Raw genomic sequence first — 19,182 nt, forward strand, 5'->3', positions numbered from 1 at the left:
GAAACTAAAATAGTTGTGAGAGACAAGTCTGTACCACKCACAGCAAGGCACCTTCTCAATCTCACTGTGTCTATCCTGGGACTGGAAGCAGAGGCAAAGGTTTTGGTCTGCACTAGGAAGTAGCAGGGTGCACTAAGGGTTGGGACAAACAGGAATGGAGTGAAACTGTTCAAGCTGGATCCAATGTTCACAATGCAAATGTTGTGGGTTTGGAAGGGAAGGTTGCTTCAGATTAGCCCTATGTGGTGTCTTTGCAATCACTTGAATGGCCACTCACATTGTTGAGTGTACAACAGTTCAAGTGTACCTGCTGCCCTGCTGGTGAACATTTTTTCAGTTTAATTCCATCTGACAACAATCCAGATGACTTACTCCAAGACTGATCCGAAAATGTGAGTTAAAGCACAAAAAATGTGACAACAGAGACATATGCCTGATCCAAACTAAAATTCTAACAGAGAGTTACTCAGGGTGAACCAATGAAGCTTTCCTATTCCTTCTTTTYCTCTCAGGACTTTTCCCTCAGAAAATGACTGGGAAGAAGAATCTGACCCCTTTGACAATGGCATCRGCTTCCTCAGAAAGGAAAGAAACCTCTGGCATTGACGGAAGGGAAGATCCCAAATGTATTTAGAAAGCAGAACTTTCTGGCTTTATTTTTAAAGACCCCGATTTAACTTGTCAAAGTCAAMTGTGTCCCAGCATACACCAGAGCCTTAGGCTTCTTTGAGAGAGCATTCTGTTGCAAGAGTGTATCCTGTTATTAACTGCCAAGGGGAAAAAAAAGTGTGCAGGTTTCTGTACTTTTATATAATCTAAAAAAACCCAGTTACTTTCTCCATACTCTTTTTCACTTCCTAAAGAAATTATTTCAATTGCTTTCTATGTGATGCCTTCAATGCCAAAGCACTTTATGAGCCCTTTGCACAAGACCAACAAAGTGCATGGACATTCAGCAGGAAGCAACATGAAGGACAACKAAACCAGCACTGGCCAAAGAGACGGGAGCAACTATACAAATTTCAGTTGAGAAGAAAGAAAACTGGCCTCTTCTGGAAACTGCAGGCACTAGAAGTACAAAACTGCCCTTATCCCTGCAAGGACTGGGAACCCAATGCAGCTTTTCAAGTATTTCAAGGATTGTAAGCTCACACGTGCATCACCAATGCAGCTGCTAATGATGTTCTGATTTGCTGTATTTCACTACTCCAAAAGCAAAAAACAACATTTATTCCTTTTTCTTCTCTGACAGCTTTCATTAATAGCAAGYTCAGGCATTATTTGCCTTCCCACATGCTGAGTATAATAACTTGTGTTTCACTAAAACTCGACTACTGTTTGGCTAAAGTACATCTTCCAGAARGGCATCAGCAAGACAAGGAATTCATTTTTCCTTCCTTGCAGGAGTTTGCTGCAATGGACAATCAYCCTCATTTGTCATTTTTCATGTAARTTTGCCGGGGYTCCGCTTCYCATGATGCCTTTACTCTGCTGAGCCCTGCCCTTCTCTCAGAACACTCAACRTGYCACCGAGTTACTGATGCTTTCTGGGAGACAACTGATCTTTTACACRGTGTTTTTTTTCACTGCCACATGCCTCACTCCACCTCAAAAAGAAGGTAAGCATTAGAAGTCCATCTGGCATGGTGGACTTTTCAAAAGAAGGAGCTGGGAGTGCTAAGAGAGTCCTCAAAATGTGCTAAAAGCCTTGCTGGAAGGTGTGCACAACACACAAGGAAAATATGACAGCAAGAGCTGTCAGATGGCCAAGGACGACTGCTAACCCATTGCTAGCATCATTACACATCCAAAATTTTTACTGCAGATTGCCAATGTGTCCCATGTGGGACACAGGGACTAGGGCACCCTACACAATGCCAGCTGTAGAATCCCATATGATCCCATTCATTTGATACTAAGTTGTCATGACTGGTTAAACTGGTGACTCTTCACCCACTTGTGCTTCCTCACTTTGTCAGAAGAACTACTGGTGGGATTTGTACCCTCTCTCAGGTGTGCAGTGATCACTCCTGTGAGAGCACAGCAGGGATTCAGCATGCCCTTTGAGAAAAGACCATTTAATCAGCCAGCCCTCTCCGCTGCTCTCCCAAACAACTCACCAGGCCATGGGGCCATGCCTGAAATGTGGTAGGAGTACCTGTGTTGCCCTCTCTTATAAGCATGACCACTCACATTGCAGCTTTCCCTTATACCCCTGAAATGTTGGGAAATCAGTTTTGGATGTGCCAGGCTGGCAGCATCTCAGCTTTTTTCGGTCCACCCCTGCTCTGGCCATCTTCGCCCAGGTGCATCCCTCTCCATTCCTGGGAGCAGCTAATACATCAGCCTGACTACAGAGGAAATCACACCAGAGCTCAGAAATGCTGACTGTATGAGCTCCTCCACAGAGGAACACCACAAAGACTACATGGAGGGCCAAGAAGACTGGGAATGGGGAAGTAGGGAGAAGAGGCCAGCAGGAGAAGAGCAGGGAGCAAGACCTTACTCTAAAGACATAATCTATTTGTGGAGGGAGTGCTTTGTGAATGCTAGGGCTGGTCAAAAGTGACAATCTGGCAGTTTCTGAGAGCTGATTTACYGGAAGGGAAGAGCACAGACAGCAGCTGTGCAAGTTTTGCGTATTTCCACCGAGACGGTTGTGTCCCTGCTGGAGCAGCCAGTTGTGATGGCACTTTCTGTTGGGCAGACAACTGCCTACTCCTCTCACACAATAACATCTTTTAAATTCCAGCCACACATCCTGATTTCAGTGGGCACATTGCTTTTCCAAGAGGTTCCATTATCTCAGCATTTTTATTCCATTAAACAATACTCAGTAATGGGCACCACTGCTCAGGAACCAGGCTTTAAGCCTTGATCTTGGTTTGATCGCACCTGAGAGTCTGGGAAGTAAAAATTTTTTACAGTGCAGAAGCAAGCCTCACGCTTCAAGTGAGCTTTCTAGACTATTTAAAATACATATATATATAAATATATATAATACAATTAATATGGAGACAGAAAATGCAAATCAGCCTAATTTCACTGAAGTTAATGCAGCTACTCAGGCTTCTACCAAGTGAAGAGTTGCCCCTTAGGCTGACTCTAGTGCATCTAAATGAATCAGCATTCTGACTTGGTCCCTGTCTGTTCCAAATTTCTTGCATTTCTTCCAGAACTTCCCACCAAGGCTCAAAGTTTGCGCCTTCTTCTTCTACAAAGCTGCCAAGATTTTTGAAATGCACAATTCACCAAGAACACAGTTTTGACAAGAGGAATGAAAATATTCTTTCATACTTACTGAGTGTCCCACCGGAATAGATTCAGACTGTAAATATTGACCCATGGACAATGCTGGATTATGGTACAAGCCTCTCCGGGGAGATGCCGCTCTAACAGAAGCCATATATCTCCTCTCTCGCCTGGGAGACAAATCTCTTCGAACAGACACATCTTTCGCTGGTGACATTGGCCTCCTGGGCGATAGGTGACGTCTTGGTGACACGTCCCGCCTTGGTGATAACTCCCTCCTCAGCACAGCCTCCTTCCGTGGGGAAAGGTGCCTCATGGGTGAAATATCTCTTCGGGGTGACAGATGCCTTCTGGGTGACAAATCCCCTTTTGGCATTAAATACCTCTTTGGTGAGTTATCTCTGTAGGGTGAAGAATCGTAGCCAGGTGACGATTGTCGACTGGAAGGTGAGAGGTCCCTCGGAGAAGAACTGGGATCCAATGAAAGCGTGCAATCCTCATCCATGCAGCTGGGTATGTCCAATCTGTCTTTATCGGGCTCTGAATCCGTACTYTTGCTCTGGAAAAACCTCTGATATTCCGTCATTTGTGTGTCTTCGCAGGAGTCGCTTGGTGTTATAAGCTGAGTAACCTGAATGCTTGGTAAGGTGACCAAGTAACTGATGAGGGAGGAGTGTCCCACTGAAAGGGAGCCCTCGGGGGAAGCCCCCTGTGACGCCCCAGCCGAGTTCACTGACAGCGAGGAGAACCGAGGGGGCTGCGGGCTGGTGCTTCTTGATCTGGTTTTTGGTGTYGAGTCTCCCTGAGTATCATCAAAATCATCCTCATCTTCATCGTCATCATCATTGTCATCGCCGTCCTCGCCATCTGATTCCTCCGCGTCGGAAAACTGGTGCTCTGCCGACAGCCCGGCCAGGCTGCTGCTCTTCTCTGCCTCCTGCTGCATGTCCTCCATGTTTTCTGAAACATCAAGTCCAAACCGTGAGCACACACCCCACCTCTCACACCTCACCCACTCCCCACCCAGCGCACTCATTGCCACTGCTGGATGCTCTTCWTCTGGCATGGCTGCATAAAGCCATTCTTCATACATTAAAACCATAGTTTCTTTTCAAAATAATACCTTAAAACTCCATACCTTCTGTGAAAGGAAGCAAGAAAGCAAATTCATCCTGCATGCATTACCTTGCAATTTCACTAAATGTTGTCATCTCTCACATCTTAAGTGGAGGACTGGGAACTATGCATGACAGAGATGACAACAGGCCATACTTTTATTCCTAGCTCCTCTTCATGTAAAAAAATATAACTCAGACAACTGGATAGAACTTCTTTTTTTAAGTTCCTATTTATTAAAAAGTTAACTCTCAATTAAAAAATGCCCCAAATACTCTTAATATATTTTCCCATGCCCATCACTGTGCTAAAGTGCAATGAGTCATTTGCATACTCCATACTTTCCATATTTTAGTTGGAATGAGGCCATTCCAACTAAATTAAATCATTTTGACATACCTGCTTCTTCAGTTTCAGCATCATCTACAGATGTCATTGATACTCCAAGCTCCAAGCATTTTTTCATGTGTGCTTTAGACTTCATATGTTTTGTCAGATTTCCTGTGGATCAGAGACTAATGTCAGCAATGGACAACATCACTCTTCAAGTAAGGTTTTGGTGTATCTTAACTCCATTATCCTGCAGATGATGGGTTTTAGCTTTAAAACACACCACAACAGACAGGGCTGACTCAGAGCCTGTTTTAATAACAGTGGGTTTTTTATCTTAAGAAAGTAGAAAATTCCAATAAAYTCAGGGCCTGAGAGGTACATAGGCATCTCTCCAATTTTCCACATGATATTTAGGCACCCCAGAAAGCTAAAAAACTCTCTTTTGGATATTATCTATTCCTGGACTCACTGTCTCACTGTTCATGATATGTACAGACTGCCTAGGCATCAAAGTAAGTCCACTGCCCAGCAGCCATTCAGGGCTCATTATCCTATTTACACGGTGGCACTTTCAAGATAACGGCTCTCCCATTTACTCTGCACATCATTTCCCAATGTTCTGTGTATTTGAAGCATTTTGAAGCAAAAGTGCCATAAAAAAAAAAAAAAAAAACCAAAAAAAAACCAAACAAAAAAAACCAAACAAAAAACATTTATGGGAGTCTTCTCTATGCAAGTTTACCATTTAGCTGCAGTCTCTGAATTGAGAGGAGCTGTACATACAGCATCCACCTGGGATGTGGGAAATTCAGGTTCAGCTCTCAGATTCAGAGTASGATCTACACCTTTGAAAGCAAATCTCCATTCCCTTGAGGGAGCAATCTAACACTAGACTATTGGCATTCTGGAGTGCCTGTCTTAGCTGCTTTATCACAGATAAAAAAACTGGGTTGAGATTGGCCCCAAGAGACATTTCATGACAAAGAATCCTGAGCACAAAGCAGAACTGGAGAATATCACTGTAATCCATTTGCACCTTCAGTGTCRTTTGCAAACACCCAAAAGGAAAAGCATGGCACAAGCAAACCCACTAACAAGGCATGGTGCCTCTTAGCTCAAGGAAAGCCCTCTGCAAATGCATTTATGCTGCTTCTTGGATGCCAACCAACATCTCCAGATGGTGTTGTGGCACGTGCCATCTGGGGCCAGGAACACTGCACCACTCTGCTGGATAGTGCAGGTGTGCTTAAAACACTCACAAGCCAGGTTCTTCTCTAACTTTTAGTTCCAGCTAGTTCAAATCTCTCCCTTTTCAGTAAGAGTTTCTTATTTTACCTGTGCACTGCATGACAAGGCTAACTTGGCCATTGATGCTTCTGGGATGGCTCGATGCTTAGAAAAACTGAAAACCTAAGTACCTTTGAAAGTCTGCCCCCTATTACTCTCAGCAGAATAGCAACAATAGTAATGAGGCTGACAACTACTTATGATCAGTAATACACCAGTTAAACACTTCTTGGACTCAAAGGCTAACTTASTCTCCTCTTACTCATGTCCTTCTTGTGCAATAGCAAACCACCTCCTCCATATTTCTTTGTTATCAGAAATGCCAGCCTCAGCAAACAATTCCACTTTTTTTTCCATGCCACCTCTTCTTCCTGGAATGTCCTGTCTGAACACAGCTGTAAAATCACAATACTTCCAAGTCCCTCCTCAAGACCCATTCCTCCAGCAGTGTCAAATGTCAGCAGTGAGAACAGCTCACCGGATGGTGTATTGGGACTACAAACAAGCAGCTCCTTGTCTTTGTCTCTACATGCCCATGAAAGTTCTCATCTTAAATTAGGTTGATGGGTCTACTACCATCCACCAGCTATTCCCATCTTTGGCACAGGAAGAGATGCTGCAGTCATGGAAACTATTACAATTCTCAATCCTCAAAACAGCCATGAAGCTGCACTGGGATCTTGGGAGAAGTTTCCTTCAGCTTCCTCTCTCCCACTTTGAGTCAAGTTCACTGCATTGGGACCAGAATCCATTTCTTTTGTCTGCCAAAGAGAAGCTAAGAAACTGAGAATGTAAGGCTCATTTGGGCTGTGCTACAGAGAAATGCTACCAAGAAAAGGATTTTTTCTTTCAAGGAGATGGTAGCATCACAAATCTGAATTCCAAAGAATATCATTATCTGTGGCCTCAGGGTGACAAGTGGAAGCTTTTTTTCTGTGCTGATAAATACATGTGAACAGAAGCTATCAGATCTTTATTCATAATTAATGTCACAGCGGATGGAGTGGCCCATCTGCGAGACATCCATTATTTATAAACTTGAAACTGACCCACTGTAAAGCCTGTGAAGGCATGTATTCCTCAGCAGCTGATGCTCTGCTTCTACATTATGTCATGAGAAATGTAGTCTCCTGGTAGCATTTAAGGGTTGCTGCAATTAAAACTTGCACCATGTAACAATGTTGGCAGAGTACTATTTTTCAGGGTGGTTCTTATGCTACTGCATTTTTTCAGCAGACAGAAGGACMAGCCAAGAGCCTATAGGTTTTGATGAAGCTGTCCAAGGAGTCTCAGAGTCTCACAAAATCCCTGGGTCAACTAAACAGAAGAGAAYAAGCTCTTATACAGTCCTGTATACACGAACACAACAATTTTATCCCAAACAAAATACCCTCCTAGATTGCAATGGGTGCTTGGATCCCAGAGGGCAAAATAGCTCCAGAAGTGGCAAGAGTTCAGCAAAAYGGGTCAAGTACCTTTAGTTTTGAAGGCAAAATTGCACAACTTGCATACATAAGGCCGGACATCAGTGTGAGTGCGGATATGTTTTTTGAGCATGCTTGGCTTTTTGCAGCGAATGCCACATTCTTCACAAATGTACTTTCCTCGGCCACGACCTCGGACATAGACATAATCCTCATTTGATTTATACCTGTTGGAAGAGAGCAAGTATTTAAGTCATACACACTCTAGGTCTCATACATGTACAAACATCACTTCTATGCATCTGATCCTGATGATCAAAGCAAACCCACAGAAGTCCAAAGGACCCTACTGAATTTTCAGTCTGGAACTCAAAGTATTTGGCTTTCAGTGAATGGTCCCAGTGTATTTCAACAATATGAGACCAACAGGTTGCAGGATGAKAACAGAATAAACACATTGTCAGGAAACCAATGAACAACCATTCCTATGGACACAATTCCAAACATAAGCCTGCAGGTTGGATTTATTTCAGCTCATTGTAGTCTTGTACAGCACAGACATTTACCACCACTGAAAAGAGTGTTGTTTTGCAGCACGGCTCATTTAACTGTTTTAGTGCATTTATCCCTTGGGATCAGATAAATCACAGCCTGGAAATGCCCATTTCTTCACATTAAGCATAAAGAGAACATGGATGACAAGCAAGGATGTATGTTACAATACAGACACCTGATATTCTCTCCCTAAAGAGACACCAAGTTGAGTTCACGCAGGTATGTGATGCTTCAGAAATAAAATGGTAAACATCAAACATGGATACTTAGAGGAAAGCTATTATAAGAATTTTTCTTAGCACAGATGTAAGCTTCCCATGCTATTTTTGCTGATCACATACTGTGTAGTTAGAAAATAAATAAGATATGAAAATCTATGTAAAGCTGTACATTGCCTTTATTATCATGCTAAATTGTTCATATTGAAATCTAATAGTCCAAGGAATCTGCTCAGGCTGTTCTGAGTTTTGAGGACTGCTATGCATTCCTTTGGGGAAGAATTCCATCCTCATTCATCCAAAGTAAAATCCAGGAAGTGCAAGAAATAATACTTCTCTTGCCCTCTGTCCTCCATTGCCCTCTTCCTAAGCAGCACAAAGTACTTTCAGTCACTCTGCAGATGCACAGCCCACAACAAATCGTTGGTACTGACATTCAGTACTTTAAATAAAAAGGGGACTGTGTGAAAGATTCTGTTAATGTGATGATAACTCTACAAAAAGGAAGTGACAAGTTTTGGGTTACAGAGCTGAAAYATTTTTCAAGTGTGCTTTTCTTAGATGAACACTTTCACATATGTTTAGCTATACCATGGGCAATATAAAYACTGAAGTTAATACCTTGAGAAACATAAAACTGTGCCCTTTCTCAAGTCCATCTTCTTATCTACAACACACATCAGCTCCTCTTTCAAATGTGGATGCCTAAGTTCAGGTTTTTTCATCTCATTTCCAACAAAGTTGTCCCTCTCCCATTTCCTTCATTGTCCCTGGCAGCATGGGCAAAACTGGCTTAGTCTAATGTAATTTAATACTTAGTCATCTCTCTAGCAGGTTTCCTGTACAACATTCCTGGGATCTTGGTTGTCTGCCTGCCCCATTTCCCAGGTTCTCCTTCATATACACACGCCAATGACTGATAGCCACCTCTCTATTCACTTCTTCATCAGCTACCTCCAGGCTTCCTCTCACAAACAAAAAAAAGTCCATTATTGTTTGAAATACTGCYATTTTATTTGCTTTTCATCTCTCCCTACAGTCTGATTTTGCTGGGATGGAGTCTACCATATACCCCTGACTGATACTGGTAAGATAAATGCTATGCTATTGCATGTGCTTTTCTCTTGTTCCGTCTCAGCTCTTCTYCTGCTTGACCTCACTCCACTGGCTTCTGTCACCTGTCAGATCCCATTGGGCACAAAGACAATGATAAAATATGTGTCTCTTCATCATTCTCATAGATGGTTTTTGGCCACAACTGACCTTGACTCTTTTTAAGTATGCTTCATCATAACAATGACTGCAAGAGAAATGACACACACAAACTTGACATTTAAAGAAGGGCTGGTGCAAAAGCTAAAAGACCAGAAGTCTGAGTCTGTGGTGATTACCTTTTAGCCCACAGGAATATTAGATCTTACTACTAGCTTGTGCCTCTCTCAAAGCTTTGAATAATTTCCCCCTTCCTACTRCGTAACATCCGTGTAAGGGCTTTGGGTCACTGCCACTCTGAGTTTGACTTGGATGGGACTCTTGAGTTAAAAAGCATTAACAAGTCTCAGAGTCCTGCAATTTCTACCCAAAATGTTATTTTATCTGGCTTTTTCAATTAGCGTTTATTACTGATAGATATAAAAGAACAAACATAAGCAAACTGTGAATTCTTGCTGTCAGCTGATAATGTCATTAAGCTGGGTGTCAGACAAGCAGGCATGCTCGTCCTGCCCCTCCTTTCTTTGCACACCATTAGTAACTAAGTGCACTGCAGCAAGCACTGAACTGCAAATTACTGCTTTTCTTTGAGGAACACTGCTTCATATCACATCAGTCACATCTGCAGTCACAGATGATGGAAAGCAGATTTTGTGATTCAGATAATTTCACTTGAATCAWACCACCTGCCAGTGGTAATAATGTGGTGGTTAGTTTCTTCCTTCCAAATTCCCTCTGCTACGACACTTGCAAAATGCTCTTGATGGGCTTTATGTGGTGAGGTGGTGATGTGCTCGGCAYCTAGTGGTACTGGCTGATGGCTGCAATTGATGATCTTAGAGGTCTTTTCCAACCATAACAACTCTGTGATTCCAGGATCTACTTTTTCCCTCAATTCTGATTCTCTTCCTTCAGCTTCTCACCCATCCCCAGCCCTGTCATTCTGCTTGTTGCCCAGCTGCCATACAAATATTCCACCCCACTGGCACAAGGCAGCTGCAGAGCTGTCCTGCCGGGTGCACAGGCTTTCCCAAAACCAAAAACGGACACAGATCTCTCTCACCTAATTACCGTCTTCTCACCTATGAAACAAAAGCAATCACAAAGCCTAAGGAAACCCATTCCCCATGACAAACAAAAATCAAAATGAAAATACGCTGCTGAAACAAGATATGACCATCCATGCTGGTCTGTGCAGGGGAGAAAACGTGACACGAAGACAGCAGACATTTTCTATATAGTTCATTGCTTAGAGGAGATGAAGATGTGCTTGGAGAGAGAAAAACAAAATAGCTCAACAAACAGCCAAGAACAAGCAAGMACAGAAACCCACCCATGTCAAAAACTAGCTTTCAGAAGTCATAAACAATAACACAAAGAGAAGGACAAATCAAATAACCAGGACAGAAGGCAATGCAAGATATGACAATAACATCTAAGGTGTATTACACTGATTTTAAAAATAGCCAAATTAATGTCTAGAATGGAAAGAACAAATATATTTCTCCACACATAATTCAAAATAATGGCAAATACCACAAATAATGGTAAAATGTACCATAAAGTGAAGATGCATGACTAAAAAAGTAGACCTACTGACACTGCATCACCTCATTCGCTGTAGTTTTGCAGGTTATTTGTTTCTTTTGAGGAAGCCCCAGTCTATTACACAGACCATTTCTTCTCCCCACTCCAGAAATTAATGTGCACATCAMGGTTTCTTATGTTTTGTTTTACTCAAAGGGTATCTAAACACAGCCAAGTATTACTAGGAGACATTGCTAGGTGAAGTGTTTATTACATGACTTTACTCAAATAGTTTCATAAACCTTATTGATGGAAAACTTAAAGTAGTGCAAGTAACACACAAAATTTCTTAAAGAAAATATTAGATAGTAGAGGCTTTTTATAGGGTGATCTGCTGCAGCTCACAGTCATCTGAATCCTCCTTTAAGTGGCTTTTCTTAACACACTTTTCTGACCTCTCATCATGCAGCTTACATCAAGACAGACTATCTTCAGCTGGGTCATCCAAATTCAGAAATGCTACATAGTGGGAAGCAGGCAAATTTTATACTTCAAAGTGGGTGTGAGTTGAAGCAACAGCTCTTTAAAATTCTTGTAAACTTAGGCTCACTGCTGAATTTGGGTCACTCTTGCAAAGCCAGTCTATTTGCTTAGGTACTAGAACAAGGTACAACTATGGAGAACAGTCAGGATAAGGGTGCCTGGGCCAGCACACCTATAGGAATCTCCAAAATAACTTTTTCATTCTTTCAGGCAAGATATAGGCTATACCCCTTCAGTGTTGCAGGCTACAGAGAAAGAGCAATGGTAATTTCATGGAGACGACTCAATCTTAAACAAAAACGTAATGTCAATGAAGGACAAYGGAGATTTTAAAGGGTACAAACTGACAGGAGAAGGAAACGGATGTTTKAATTCCTCACATCTCTCTCCTGACCTATTTTGTTACCCCAACAAAATAGTGCTGTGATACCATCTCAGTTTGGTAAGACTGAAAAACGTATCTTGCATTGTGTCAGAATTATGTAAAAGAAACTAAACAATATCTTCCATTTTAGAGTATGCTGCAGAGACAAACAAGTGTCTATTTCATTTTCTTTTCTTAGTAAGTACCATAAGCCTCAAAACAATGTTAATTGGCTTTCCCCTCTCCGTTATTTGTTTATGTTATCACTTGAATGATACATTGCCACAGTMAAATTAAACATTATTTCATTAACCATACATGACAGATCTATGGATAAGGCTTAGATGCCTTACATTTTATCTCCAAAATCCAACCTCAGTAAATAATACAATAGTACAAGAATAAGACTAAGCACGCCTGGTCAATCCGTTCAACTGAGTAGAAGTACACAGTGCCTAAAAATGGAAAGACATCCTCATGGAAGTCATTAAATACAAAGGAATGGTGTAGAAAATATCAAAATGTTAACAGTTCATCCATTTCCTTATGACTTAAAGAAATAAGGCAACAATTTTGAGTGAGTGCTCTCATACAGATGGAAAACAATTGTCTTAATAGCAAAGTAGAGCCCAAAGTGAGTACAAAGGTACCTTGCAGTGCATTTTAAGACTGACAAATACACAGAAAAGAAGATGCTTGGGAGCTACAAGACATGGCACGAATACAGGAGACTGTTCACATCCTAATTCATTCATATTCATAATCAAATGTCTTTAAAAAGACAGGCTGAGCTTGAAATTTCCAGTTTTATTTTCTTACCCTCCTTCAAAGATTTTAATTCGTATCGGCTCAGTTTGTTTGGATGTAATGTCTTTATCTCCATGAATGTCTCCTTTTACTCTTTCTTTTATAATATTCCCCACTACTTTCTTTTCAAGCTTGCTGCCAAACAAGAAGAATGGCTCGTGTTTCATCTGTAGAATAAAGTCAAGGAAGGGTGTTACTGCTGGAGCACACAATAAATGAACACTTCATTTCAAATACTTTTAACATACCAGGTCAAAGCCAAACTCTCATTTTGGTGCAACTCTATACCATGAATTAATCTGTCCCATTTAATTTGACAGGGAATAAGAGAGGAGGCAACGTGGACAAAYTTTTACGGGAGTTTTGACAGACAATACTGTATCTTTCCTCAGAAAAAAAAAAAAATCATGGAAAATAGATATGGAAAAGCCTCAGAAAGTAATTTATTGTCGTTAAAGAATTTTTAAATCAGGAAAAACAACGGGCAAAATAAAAGGAGATAATGTATCAGGCTTTGGCATTCATGAAGGGAGGGCTTTAAAAGCCTCACTTTTTACATCTGGTTTTGAAAATGGAGACAGAGACAGAGACAGCAGAATTAGCAGAGCTTGCAGAAGGATAAACTGAGGCTCGGAACTTGTCTTGGGAAGGTGTTACTGGCTGGCTTCCCAATGGGGAATCTTTTTCCAAAAAACCCCAAACATTAACTCTATTTTACTTTTTACTAGAAATTTCTAATATAAAATAAATGAATTTAATTGTATTAAAATTTCTTATTTACCTGGGCAAACTGCTTCCATGCACTTGATGATGTCAGTTTACCAGCGCCGGGTCTGTGCATAGCAGCCAGGGTGTAGATTTCCGTGGTGTTTTTTTGCTTGGACCTTAAAAGTGCTAAAGTGGTCTTTGTACTTAGCCCAGATGGGTTTGGGTTACATGAACTTATACACCATGAAGCATAAACAGAAGCTTTGAGGGTTGGTTGCTGAGTGTAATTGGGTTTYGTATAGTTTAGGAAACACCAGCTCACGGTTGTTGTAGTACGCAGACTCGGGAACTGAAGGATCTGTTGAAAATCTGCCACGTCTGTCAGGAGAATAGTTGAGGCTGTGACTTTCCCAACAGCATTAGATGACATCTGGACTAACATCCCAAGAGGTAATTTTTGGTGTTTCAGTTGGTCTTCTGTCTGAATTTCTCCTGGCAATGAAGACCTCTGTGGACTCATGCTCATATCCGAGGCTGTTTCATCCACATCCAGCTCTTCCGGTGAGTCTCTTCCTTCAGATGGGCCACTGGACTTCTGTCCCGGTGATGTGGAATCAAAACTTGAAAGTTTCTCTCTGCTCACTGGGAATGCATCACCTCCCACCACACTGACAGGTGGGAAATCTTGAGATGATGAGGATGACAGTGATGAAGAGGATGACATGGATGGCAGACTTTCTTTTGGCTCAGTAGTACAGCTCTGCCTTACCAGTTGCGGCTTTTGCACTCTTGGAAAATCTTTCTTTATGTCTGAGTTAGTTAACTCAACTGCACTCAGTTCCTCAACGATCTGCCCATACATTTTTTCTTCTTTGACTCGTTTCTGCTGCTTGGTCTCCATGAAGAGCTCCAAGCTGCTGGCAGGGGAAAGCATTCGTTTGCCTCCTCCCAAGGTAGAAGCCATGTCAGAAGTGGAAGGCAAACACAAAGGAATTGGTGCCTCCAGTCCAAGCGGAAGCGTCTGCGGCACTTTCCACAAAGGATATTTTTCTACTCCTCCGTGGTGACCCAACATCTGAGCTATGTTAAATCCAATTCCTTGCATGGTTGCATTAGTTACCAATGTTCTTTGAGAAACTGTCTCATCAACTTTACAAATTACAATTGCAGGACTGTTGCTCTGTCCAAGGATTTGGGAAATGCTTGTGTACATGACACTACCGTAAGATGGCACATGGGTTTGAAGCCTGACAGGAACAACTGTTCCTGGCAAAGACTGTACAGATCCATCACTTGGGGAGTCAAAATCTGTCTGCAGATGCTGCTCAGAGGAGATATCTGTTGGTTTAATGCTATGGTCTGACTGGTACTTAGCAAGAGTATTTTTTGAATACGGCCCAGATGTTCCTGAGTAGTGCTGGTATGCTTGTTCTTTAGCGTGCACATAATCAGCTGCTTTCTTYCCAATAAGCTCTGGTGCATGTTCCAGGTGGTAACTTGGAGGAATGTCTGTTTGGAAAGGCTGCTGGATGTAAGATTTCTGCAGCTGTTGTAGAAACTGATGCTGGAAGTGCAGAGGTTCTGTGCATGACTGCCATAGGATAGGCTGCTGAGATGGTGGTAAGTGAACCATGCAGACAGCTGGGTAGGGGAACTGAAACAAGGTGCTATGAATAGGGGGAAATGGGACTTTCTCCTGATGTGCAAATAGCTGCTGCTGCTCTGATGGATGTTTGTTAGAAATATAAGGTGCTTGTTGGATTAAGGGAGTCCTTAACATTTCTGGGCTGTCTACAACAAGAGCCTGCTGCTGGGCAAGGTGGGATGAGCTATTACTAAGCTGAGCACAAGAGCCAATAGATTGTTTTCCAGAGTCATCCACCTGAATGGACTGAAGTACAGAGGAAGGGGAGTGATGCCAGGCAAGCTGGGAGGAGCGAAGACCGACCTGTGAATGCTCCATCTGCTCCTGCTTTATGCTTTGTTCTGTGCTCTGATCAGTCTGGGCAATCTCTGGAAAACCACTGAAGGAAGCTTGGCGAACCAAGAAGCATTTCTTCCTTTCTCGGGATGGAGACAATGCCACAGTAGGTGTTCCAGCTGAAGAGGCATGAGACAGGTTCCCATAATCAAAGGATTTACTTCGGATCTCTGGAATTTCAGCAGCATGAGGACAGGGCATCTGTTCAGACGAGCAGCGTCTCATTTCCCTCTGATGGTGATGCCCAGGGACGGAAAGTGAGTAAGCACCTGCTGGAACTGTTAAAAACTCAGACTGCTTTCCAAATTCATCTTGTTTGGGAGGTGTGATGAACTTCATGTTCTCTTCTCTTTCAAAGGACATTGAAAAACTCGAACTGTGGGACAAGTTGCTTTCTTGGCTAGGGCTGCGAGAGAGGCTTGTACCTGTAGACTCAAAGCTGGACTCTCCAGAGGAGTGCTCCATGTCAGCCAGTCTTAAACGCTTCTTTTTGGGTGGTAGCTTTTCAGCTGGAAGTTGAGAAAGGGTTTCACTTCTCTGGGGCCACTGGAATTCTTCGGTGGGTCTCTCCTGCTCTTTACTCTGCACTTCTTTATCTTTTTCGGGCTTATCTGGCTCCTCGGTGACACGAATTTCAGGGACCTGTATGTTGTGCTGGCGAACCAGCCTGGGCTGCATGTGACACGGCTGAGGCTGCTGGGATGGGGATGGCTTACTGGTGTCAACACTTTCCATCTGTGGAGCTCGGTCTGGGCTCATCGGGGACTCACAAATCTCACTCTCACATGTTTCAGAGGGTGAATAGACCTTTTCCTGCTGGCATGCAATATGCTCTGTAGATTCAGACCTTTCAAATGAGTTTGGCCTACTCAGTGAATTTGTGTGCTGAATAACAGAGATGACGTTTCCAGGGGGCTTTCTAACCAGTGATTCTGCAGCCTTTTCTTGCTCTGAAGCTAGGGATGAGTCTTCCAGAGAAGCTGCTGGACTTCCAGACTGCAAGTAAGGCCTGCACATCTCAAAACGCTCTGCATGGCAATGGGGAGCATTGTCGAGGCCTTGAAGGGCAAATCCACTTCTTGGCACTTCCTGAATTTGGGATTTGGAATCAAAGTCCAAAGATTGAATTCCCCCAGGGGTGCCACTTGTACTGCTGCAAATCATAGGACTGTCTTCCTCATCTCCAACACTCTCCTCTTTCCTGCGCTTTCTGTTTTCAAAAGTTGTTCCAAGCATGGATGGCACTGACTGAGATTGTCCAAGTGGCTCAATAAAAAACTCTCCCCCCTTGTTCATCCCACCTAAGGATGGCGAGTCCCTGTAGTTCTGCTTCTGAGCCTCAAATTCTTCCCACTTTCTGTAGTGCTTTCCACTGGCATCATAGTCATGAAAGGTCTTGTCTCCTTTCTTATCTTTTAAGGATGGTCCTTTGTCACCTGCTGTCTGTCTGCTGGAAGCAATAATGATATTTTTCCCCGGTCTTCCATGATAGTCTGAATCTGAGTGCCCTTCCTGTACAGATGGCAGTTCAAAGGCAGCCTGCCTTCTCAACATCCTTTGGTGGGATATTCCCACTGTCCCGGGATAAAATACATCATCAGAGCCAGTCATCTTCTCATCAAAGGAGTGGCTTCCCCTCAGAGACTGGGGAACACTTAGGCTGTTTGCAGAAGAGGTTGGCATGGAGTTACTTCTAACAAGAGGAGAGGAATCTGCTGGGGGCTCTAGAAGGACAGGCACATCACCCTGCTGACTGACTTGGTACAAGCTGGATTCACTTTTGATGGATGATGTGGTCTGGGATTGTCTACATTCTGTATTGCTGCCTGGGTAAACTTGTGTTGATTTAATAGTGCTCAAATTACTGGAATCAATGAGTTCTTCTTTATTTGGAGTCAGGTGAGAAATATGCTCCTCAAGCATCTTGATATCTAACCTGTTGTTTAAAAGAGGTGATGGGTCTGTTTTGCCCTTTCTACCCATTAAACTGTGTTCCTGATTGGTTGTGGCTACAGTTAGTGATGTCCTTTGATTAATCCTATAGAACTTCCCAAAAATTATCTCTTCATAAGACTTTGCATTAGTATTTGGTGGGCTAATTTGCTGCTCAGCGCTTTCTGAGCGGGAAAAATAGCCAGAGTCAGTGCTTCCTTTACTGTGTGGGCTCAGGAGGTTTAATGACTGCTCAGAGTCCTGTCCTTTTTTCTCTGACAGTCTTAGTGCAAGTCGCTGTTTTACTGTATGAGAGTCGTCAGACTTGGTACTTAAGGATGGGGTTTGCAACATATCAGAGCCGATATAGGGTGAACTCTCACTGGGTAACTGAATCCCGCTTTTAGGGATAATCAAAATGGGGACTTTCATCGGCCCCACCAAGGACTCTTCCATGGAGGAGTGAAAAGCACTCCTGCCAGCAATGTCCAGCGGGAGCTGTGAGACRGGGCTCAGTTTGTCAGACCCTTCCATTAGGAGCGAGGTCTCCTCGTCAGTGTCTGTGCTCTGCTCGCCATCTGAGTGTATTTCAGCTTCCACGTCRATGTAACTGGCATCGAGGTCCAATTTGGAGACTGCTGACTCTGTGAAAGGTACCAATCCTGCCTTAATTGCATGGGCATGTGATTTCCTGTGTTTGTAAAGGTTGCTTTTCGTCTTGAAGGAGAAACCACAAGGAACACAAGGGTACGGTCGCTCACCGGTATGAGACCTAATATGCTTTTTAAGTACACTAGGTTTGGCACAGGCCCGATTACAGTAAGGACAAATGTACTTGCCAGGCTTTTTGGGTTTGTGCTCCTTTTTGTGAGCATCTTCTGATTGTTCTAAAGATTTCTGAGAATATTGGCTGTAYGCAGGGTTCAAACTGGAAATCTTCTTCCTGGAGAAACCTCCACTATGGCTATGCATATGAAAAGCAAACAAGTCCTCTGAGGCAACTGATTGCAAGTGGCTAGGAAACTGCCATGGAGGGCCTTCCAAGCTCTGATGTGGCTTTATGTTGTGCAAGAAGCCTTGTGGCAATGAATGCTGTGGAAAGGAAAGCGAATGTTGACATGAGTAAGGGCTTGGACGATGCTGTGGATATTGCTTCTCTGTGACTTGCTGTGCAGCTTCATTTGATGATACCAGTTTCCCAGAACTAAAAAGTTGTGCTGATGCCGTGTTTCCTATCTGCTCGTGATCTATTTGTKGTTGCCGCTGTACTTCTTGACTGCCGAAAGTGCTCATCTTAATAACAGGTGAATGTTCCTGCCTCCATCTACTTGGTACTTTAGCAGTTTCTCCAGACCTTGAGGTAGCTTTTTGCCCTATAGCTGTGTCCCCAGAGTCCATTTTGTTACACAAGGTCTTAAGTGCTAGTTCACTTGAAAGCTGTGCAGACACATGGAGTGTGCCCAAAGCTGTGCTTTTTAAAGTTTTGTTGCTCCCATTTTTCCAGGGCTGTTGCAAGTTCACAGACTTTTCTTTCTCTTTGGAACTTTCCACACAGTAGTCTATAGGCATTAGATTTGTGTCTGTACACTAATGAGACTATTATACAGTTCTGTTCATGGCATGAACTTTCCTAAACAGTTTATTATACATTTGCAAAGACTTGTTATAGCATTTGGACACGTTCCATTGTTATTAAATACTGAGACGCAGAATGATCCAGAGATATTTGTGATCTCCTAGAGCAAAGCTCTCTTCATCTCTTCCATGGTGACACAGCTACCTGTACAGAAATATAAAATAAAAAAAAAACAAACCCACACACATCAATTAGTACAGGCATACTAAACAACAGTCAGCTGCACTTCTATTTAGCCTTACGTGAAAATTAATGAGGGACTTCAGCAGTGGTAACTACATTTCACA

At 42.7% G+C, this 19,182-nt stretch overlaps 1 protein-coding gene across 3 annotated transcripts in view; it reads right to left on the reverse strand.

Moving 5' to 3' along the window:
* Positions 1–19,182, reverse strand: part of HIVEP2 (HIVEP zinc finger 2) — a 135,924-nt gene that overhangs the window by 6,037 nt on the left and 110,705 nt on the right. For all 3 annotated transcript variants that reach the window (XM_057364822.1, XM_057364821.1, XM_057364820.1), the window contains 5 exons: positions 13,420–19,039; positions 12,651–12,805; positions 7,464–7,639; positions 4,768–4,869; positions 3,302–4,212 (listed from right to left, as the gene is read on the reverse strand). In XM_057364822.1, coding sequence (XP_057220805.1) covers positions 3,302–4,212; positions 4,768–4,869; positions 7,464–7,639; positions 12,651–12,805; positions 13,420–18,828 — 6,753 coding nt within the window. In that variant the 5' untranslated portion in view covers positions 18,829–19,039. The remainder of the gene's footprint in view (positions 1–3,301; positions 4,213–4,767; positions 4,870–7,463; positions 7,640–12,650; positions 12,806–13,419; positions 19,040–19,182) is intronic.

Source organism: Malurus melanocephalus, unplaced genomic scaffold (genome assembly GCF_030028575.1).
Source record: "Malurus melanocephalus ecotype Western Australia unplaced genomic scaffold, MMel_1.1 scaffold_43, whole genome shotgun sequence".
Lineage (NCBI taxonomy): Eukaryota > Metazoa > Chordata > Aves > Passeriformes > Maluridae > Malurus > Malurus melanocephalus.